We start from the raw sequence: 8,393 nt of genomic DNA, 5'->3' as shown, positions 1-8,393 counted from the left end.
TATCAGCACATCTAATTAATTGCTCTTGAACCTAATCTCTGGAATCAACCTTTCTTCCCATGGACATGTTTGATTGATTATCGTCATTAGTTTATAGACCCCCTGACACTCAAGGGTACTTAAAAGGGTTATGCAACTCCCTGACACACTTATTGTGAATAATTACATAAACTAACAATATTCACGATTAAATTTGATATTCCTATTTCATTGGGATAATCTTCACTTGTTCATAATCTCTTTAAATTTTGAGTTACTATATCCCAACTTGAACAATAAAAATTAAATAAAATTTGATTAATCATTCCGTTTTAACATAAAAAATTCTCTACTCGGCTTGTTAACATCCCTAACCTTGTCTTTAAACCCGAAACAAACACACTTTACTTACACCTGTTGGGTGGCCTTAAAACTTAGAAGCTGACATTGCAACCTTAGCTTGGTTGAGTACGAGGCAAAGGTGCTGGTGCTCTGGTTTCTAATATACTTCTTTTTGGGAATGAATATCTCTCTTTTCTCCTCCATCCTCCTCTTTCTACTCTCACAACCCTTCATTTTGGTTCAACAACCTTGGTTAATGTAACTTACATTATTCATTCAACATTATAATTATAATGGAGGCAACTTTGTTCCGATGCTCCAGTTATAATTCCCTCAAATTTAATCGTCTTCTTCCCAAAAATATCTCCAACTTTCCTCTTTTTAACCTTCGATCTTCAGCTATGGCTAATTATACAGGTGGGTTTTTAAAATCATCAATTTACAATTTCCCAATTTTAATTTTATGTTAATTTGTCAATTTGTGGGGTTAATTAGAGTCTTGATTAACTAATCTGAACTGGGTTTTGAATTTGCAGAGAACGGAAATTCAGTGAAAAAGAAAGCATATGATGGGTTGTTGTTGGATGCTGGGGGTACACTTTTGCAGCTTTCAGAGCCTGTTGAACAGACTTATGCTAGAATTGGAAAGAAATATGGTAAGTGAAAATTCAACCTTTGTATTTTTTATGGTTTTGTTTGTTTTCATGGACAAGCTATGTTCAGATTATGAGATGGGAAATCATTGTTCCAATGTGGTTTGTTTGTATATAGTTTTAAACTACCCTCTTGTTCCGGAAATAAGAGTCACTTTAATGTTTTTGATGTTCGGAAAAAGTTGTTACATATTCGAATAAGGAGTTATAACTTGAATAGGTTACACAATGTGCCATCACTTTAATATAGGGATGGGACACCAATTCCCACGGCGCCATTTGACAGAGAGCTCTACCTCTTTTCCCTTGAACATTGAACTTGAAAAGGCAGTAAAGACTAAAAGAAGAGAGTGGAGGGCAATAACAAGTGGTGCAACATCAAATGAATTGTAAGAGGAAAATTCGAAATTGAGTTGGATCATTCACAACAAGAGATGCACTAGAACTAGACAACTCTTGTCATTAATCCGACTCAATCTCATCTTACGGTTCGCTTAATGTTGCACCACTTTCTACTTAAGAAATCTAAACTCATTTAATCCGAATTGCTCCTTTGGAAATCCAAATCCTTAAGACCTTAAATCCAATTTTCTAAGAGAAACTTCTACAGTTCTACTCATCACTCAAGTGTCTAAACAAGGGAATCACATTAAAATCATCATTGAGCATCATCTTGGGTATTATGATTTTAAATTTTATAAATGGTCATTTTGCTGGAAGTGAAACCATGTTATGATCTTAATTATGAGGGGTTACGGATGTGACAAATGATTCCACGTTTTATTATGTCAATAAGATACTTCAGTGGATAGTTCATCATGTGTTCATTCACTTCGTTGTGTGTACGAAAGATTGGTGTATAATGAATATAGAGAGCTCAATCCACAACAGGAAGCAAATGAAGGAATGAAGGACAAGAAAGTGGTGTACAAAGCTTATTATTTTGATTTGTAATCAGGAATTTTTCTATTACTATACACAATCGAAATTTGCAACTATAATAAGAACCAATTAGAACCATTTCATTCAACTCCACATGGTGTATCTTCGGCCATACACCATAATGGATGATACTACATCTTTTCTAAGACTTTTAAAAACTGTTATAAGAATGTGAAGTAGAGTCAATGTAAGCACGATAAAATACTGACAGTAAGAGGGAAATTTCCAGAGAATAGGGAAGTACTCTAGCAGATTGAAGGGTTTCATGTAATTGAACAAGTACAAAAAATAGAAAGTGGGTTGAATTATTGACTTGGTTATAGCAGGAGGAACTGAAGAAATAAATTCAATAAAAACATTGATTATTTAGTTGGTTAAAAAGAAGAGCTTCCTGGAGTTAGTTTATAGTGTCCCTTCTACCTTCTGTTTGGTTGTTATTCCATTTTTTTTTTTTATTTAGGATCTTTTCTTGTGATCATCAGAAAGTACGGTTTCATGATTCATGTCTTTTATGTGTCAATATTATATAATACGAATTGATATGATGCAATGTTCAGGGTTGAGTGCAACTCCACCTGAAATAAAGCAAGGATTCAAGAGAGCCTTTTCTGCTCCATGGCCTGAGAAACTTCGCTACCAGGTAAACTTGAATCTTGAATATCTGCAAAATGCTCTTATAATCACATGATTAATGGGAGCAATGGCGTCTGTTCTTCCTTCAATGTTTCAAATGTAAACTTGAAGACAATTCCATCCAAATCATTAAAAATCCCAATATTCAATGGAACAATAAGCTTTTTACTGGGTAGTTATTGGTCATCCAAAACAGAAATTCTTATATTTTATGTGACTATTACTATGTTAGCATTTGTTGGATAGTGTGATTTTTATTTTTGTATATTGTCTACTAGTTGTTCCTAAGATCTTTTCTCTAGAAGTGAAGCTAGCAGTGATGTCTTATATTTCTTTTGGTTTCTTTTTAATTGTACAAGGGATTAGTATTATTATTTGACAAATTCAGAATAGTTTGTGGATGGGATAACTTAATAGAAGAGATTTGAAGATGTTATTTAGAGTGTAGGCTTGACCATCTGCCTGTCCCAAAACCACTTGCAGGCCTGCACGTTGTAAAAAATATTGTCCAGCCAGCTCACATTTTATCACTGGTAATAGATGATAGAGCCTGCATAAGAAAAAAATACTTTAAAAAAGATATTGATGATCATACATCATATTATCTTGGAAGTAGGTTATCAATTTTACTTGGATCATTGCTAAATGTGTTCTGATGATTTTATGCCATATAACTGTTCTTTGAAGAGAGTTTTTGAAAATAAAGCTTATACAAGCTATACATTTTCTCAATTTGCACCACAGGGTGATGGGAGACCATTCTGGAAGCTTGTTGTTTCTGAAGCTACTGGTTGTGCTGATGATAGCTACTTTAATGAAGTTTACGAGGTTATTTGCCTAAACATCAGAACTAGCTATGATTGTTTCTGAATCTGATGATATAATCTCAAATCTTAACAGTAGTTAATTTTACCCCTCAGTATTATGCAAATGGTCAAGCTTGGCATCTTCCAGATGGGGCCCTAGAGACATTGTTGTGCCTTAAGAATGCTGGAGGTCATTGTCATAAAGTATTTTCCTCAAATTTGCTACAAATAAGGAGTAAAAACTTGTTTTTGACTTAACTGTTTATGTCTCTTACATTACCATGCTTATTGCAGTTAAGTTGGCTGTTGTATCAAACTTTGACACCAGGTTAAGGAAGCTATTGAAGGAACTCGAAGTCATAGATTTGTATGTGGCAATGTACCATTCTCTCTGGTTTTCGTACTATGCTTCTAACTACACTTACTTTGCAAGGCTAGCTGTTTCTCCAGGCCAATTGTTAATCAGATATTTGATTCATATTTTTATTCCTCTCCCCTCTTTGGTTTTGTTGTGGATTTGTCTACTTCTGCTGGAATTTTTTTTGAACTCCCCCCACTTGGATATTGACAGCGGGTTTCCTGATTTTTATATAGGTTTCATGCTGTCTTGGTATCTTCTGAGGTTGGATCTGAAAAACCAGATGCACGGATATTCAATGCTGCTTTAGGTATTCTATGCCAGCATGATTATTCTTTTATATCTGGTTCTCCAATGAAGTTTGTGATAAGCATAAGTGAAATTGTGTCCTTTCCATAAATTGATAAATCATGTTGCATGTTTTATTGTCTTCACCATCCCCCCTGCAAGTCCTGCTTGAGCATGTAGGCCATATACCTTATTTTTGGTGCACATGTCATGGAAAAGAAATCAACTAGAGATCATTGGACTTCTTTGACACATTGCAACCTTCATTTTCTATTGCCTGATATAATATCTAGTCAATGAGTCATCAGCAGGGGCAGTTCTGAGCGTGAACGGGGTGAGCGATTGCACGGACCCCCTGAAAATAAGGGGGCCCAAATCTGGCATTTCATCACAATATATGAAGAAAAAATCAGAAAACCAGTGGATCAATGGTTAATTGTTGGGTTTTGTGATGTACTTTTAATCCTACTAGTTTAATATTCATTTCTATCATAAAATTATTAGATTAGTAAAATTTTGTTGTCAATAAATATCGTGTGCGTCTCTGAAGCAATGAATTAAGCGCCCAAATTTAGAATGTTGCAGAGTCATTGTCATGTTGGCTTTTTTAGCCCCACCTTACAGCAGTGAACCTTGGAATCTCATTCCCCATTTGGTTCTTTCGTGAACAATTTAATTGCCTGAGAAACGCTGGAATGAACTTAGAGGGGTAGCTCTGTTCTAGTGTATTCTTCAAATTGGTAGAAGATTGATCTCAACTTTCAGAATTGGTGGGAACAAATGAACCTTCAGAAATTTGTCACTGTTCTTCCTTTGACTGCATTTTCAAGTTGGTTATAAGTTATGACTTGATATATGTGATCTAAATACATAGGCTCTTGGTTTACTATATGGGGAGAATTCCCTGGGGAGAAATCTTTGCAGTTGACACTTCCAATGTTACTTCAGTGATTATGGATCTTGAAGATTGAAGAACATTGGTCCTACAGCAATCATGTAGTTCCATGAATTAGATTGGCGTACTTTGCTATATTATTACGTAAATGTGCATGGAAAGGGATTCTAACTTAGACCTTCTTGTAATATTTTAGATCAGATTGGTGTTGATGCTGAGAAAGCGGTTCATGTAGGGGATGACGAACAGGCTGACAAGAGTGGAGCCAATGCAGTTGGAATCGATTGTTGGTGAGTTAATCTTGATTATATATGTATTCAGCTGCCTTGCTTGTGGAATTGTTTCATAGAAAAATGATTCATACGAAATAATTGTTAGCTTCTCAGATTAATGTTTGATCTGTTGTATTTTTCTTGCATGGCTTGTTCTTTTCTATTAAGGTAATAATGGATATTGGATGAAGGGGAACATCATTAGAAATTACTAGTCTCAAGACTCTCAACCTATTTCTTTTTAAGCATATAAGTTAAAGCTATATAAAAATATAAAACATTGCATTACATTTGTCTATCCAAATAGTTGTTGAAGACTACAGCCTTACCATTTTCTTATCCCTGCAAAACAAGATAACTTTGTTCAGTGTTTCCTGAATCCCGCCTCTTAAAGCATCTATCATCTGTGAACTTAATAATTCTTTCACATGATAAATTTGGGTGGTTCTTCACTGATAATGGTGATGCTACTCTTGATATGAGTGCATAATATCGAAGTAAATTTGCAGGTTATGGGGAAAGGATGTCAAGTCATTCTCAGATATACGAGACCGTATCCTTGTTATGAACCATTAAAATCCGAAGAAGATGGTAATTTGCTCCACATCTTAATTTATGGATTCATATGCTCCTGTATCACCAATTATCTTGATTTCTTTTATCATTTATTGTAGGACGAGACTACCCTCACTGCCTCACATACGGCTTTGCTAGATCTTGCTTTAGAAAACTCGTGTGCCATAAAATTGTTATTTTGATGGACCTCTTGTTGTTTTCTTAGTTCTTACCGCGATCATTTTTTTTTGTTTTTGATGTAAAAATTAGTAGGCAATAGTTTTGCTTGCTCCCGCGCACAATACTAGCACCTTATGTTTCCTCTGAGCAGCTACTTAGTTATGTAACTATGGTATACTCTAGTCAAAGCTTACCATGTTTGATGGAAGTGTAGATAGGGTGGTTTTACTATTCACATAGGAATGGATATTTTTTTTTTTTTTTTTTTTTTTTTTTTTTTTTTTACCATTCAGAGCAAAATTGTTACTCTGTATTTCTTAATTTATTTAAGTGAGCTTCTGTGTCGAGTTCAAATCCCTACCTACCTTTTAATAAGTATGAGAGAGTTCTTAAGAATAGTGTGCGGACGTTTATACTCCTAAAAATGTTTGTTTACTTATTTGCTCCCATTTATATCCCTATCCATACCTTTTAAAAAGTATAAGAGAGTTCTTATGAATAATGTGTGGACGTTTATATCCTTAAAAATGTTTGTTTACTTATTTGTCCCTATTTATATCCCAATAAAAGAATATAGTAGCATATCAAACATTTACTTTTCTATAAATTGATCATTTTTATCACTTCTTCACTAAATCTAAATTAACTCTACAAAAGTTTCGAAAAATATTACACGGTTATACAACATTTACCACATTTATTGGCTATATGCAAATAGGTATAATAATATACAATGCAAACATTAGGGCCAATAGTAAAAACTCTTTTCACATTTATATCCCTAAAAAAAAAAAAAAAGAAGAAGATAGTAGCATATCAAACATTTACTTTTCTAGAAATTGATCATTTTTGTCACTTCCTCACTAAATCTAAATTAAATCTATGAAAGTTTCGAAAAATATTGCACCATTATATAACATCTATCACATTTATTGTTTGTATGCAAATAATTATAATAAAATACCATGCAAATACATTAGGGCCAATTGTAAAAGCTCTTTTCAAACACTGGCCATAGTGCGCATCGCGTACGCCGGAATTCCTAGTCATACAAAAAGTGTGAATATATATACTCCGTAGTATATATAGCCTAAATAATACTATAAACTTAGGAAAAATTACTTCTTATAATTCCAACTAAAGTTTATTATCTAATAATCCCAACTATGTTATGAGCCTATGAGTTAGGGAAGAAAGGTGAAAAGTTGAATTTTTACCATTTTTCCATTTATATATTTATCTGTTTTTATTTTATAGATTCTACTAAAAAATTGGAAAACTTTATTTATGATCAATGTCGTAATGCTAATTATAGATTTAAATGCGACATCAAGCTCGGGGGGTTTGTAGATATTGAATCCCTGTTGTTTTCTCGCCCAAACGATTACCTTGTTAGTAGAGATGGTCGTGTTGTTAAAGCGGAGGATCTTAGTGGGAAATTTGTCATGGTTTGCTGTTTCTTCTTGCCTGTTTGTTATTCTTCCTCGTCCACCTGGAGTATTGCAGCTGCATCTTATGATCTTTACTCTAAATTGAAGGGCGGTTTTTGAGATGGTCATAGTTGCCAGGATGAGACGTGGTTGGACTCGTGATAAGGATGCCTTCCTTGCTTTCTTAGACGGGTTCCCACCTAATTGCCTTGCAGTCCCGTTTCGTGCTAAGTCTCATCGACACCGTGTGTGCAAGTCTCTGGGTGGGATGCAGTCTGATGTAACTTTTATGGTTGACCCCAATCAAACTGTTCTGCTCTACTCACCTGTTTCCGGCGGTATACATGCTACTTCCTTCGTTCCTATTTATTGGGCAAACTCCACCCCTTTTCCCTTTGTTTCTAAGAAAGTTACTTACGCGTACAAGATTGTGCTATCACTGTCCCTACCAAAGCTATGAGGAATCTCAACTCTCGAGGACTTTTTTGTGTTGCAAAACCTTTGATATTGTCTCCAGGAAGATTCCTCTAGGAAATGGGGCATTTCATCAGGAGAATGTGTCTATTTCAGAACTCAAATCCAAGCTTGTCGGGCTGTATCTCTTTACTTCAGGACATATGATTCCCATGCTTCCTAAGATTGCACAAGCCTGTTTGCAGAATGGCAAGGAATTGGAGATTGTCTTGGTTTATTTTCCTGGAATAAACACGGCTCATGATCCGCAGTCAGCTAAACAGGATTTTCTCAATGTGTTAGCAAAGCGGAATCTCCCTTGGTGGGTTGCACCCTATAACAGTACTGCGTCCATTATGCTGAACCATATGTTTGAGTGTGGAGAAAGGATAGTCATTTTGGGACCTAATGGCTTATTTGTTGAACCTCGCGGAGCAGAACTGATGCAGATGTTTGGTTATGCATATCCTTTCAGACTTGACTGCGTTGTCCAGAAAATCTCGGAAGAACTAAGGCAAGTCACCCTAGAGTCATTCTTGAAGTTACTAGAAATCCAGGAGTTTCGGAAGATGAAGAAGAAGATTCTGCTCTACTTTGACTATCCATT

At 35.1% G+C, this 8,393-nt stretch overlaps 1 protein-coding gene across 1 annotated transcript; it reads left to right on the top strand.

Moving 5' to 3' along the window:
• Positions 1–90: 90 nt before the first annotated feature.
• Positions 91–7,105, top strand: LOC110712329 (haloacid dehalogenase-like hydrolase domain-containing protein 3). The gene is made up of 10 exons (XM_021890779.1): positions 91–738; positions 858–977; positions 2,474–2,556; positions 3,294–3,377; positions 3,470–3,545; positions 3,650–3,722; positions 3,950–4,023; positions 5,093–5,186; positions 5,678–5,759; positions 5,843–7,105. Exons 1-9 carry the CDS (start codon positions 615–617, stop codon positions 5,742–5,744), a joined length of 795 nt encoding a protein of 264 aa, XP_021746471.1. The 5' UTR covers positions 91–614; the 3' UTR covers positions 5,745–5,759; positions 5,843–7,105.
• The last annotated feature ends 1,288 nt before the right edge of the window (positions 7,106–8,393 follow it).

The sequence above is a fragment of the Chenopodium quinoa genome, unplaced genomic scaffold (genome assembly GCF_001683475.1).
Source record: "Chenopodium quinoa cultivar QQ74 unplaced genomic scaffold, ASM168347v1, whole genome shotgun sequence".
Lineage (NCBI taxonomy): Eukaryota > Viridiplantae > Streptophyta > Magnoliopsida > Caryophyllales > Amaranthaceae > Chenopodium > Chenopodium quinoa.
This window is presented reverse-complemented; position numbering and strand designations above follow the sequence as displayed.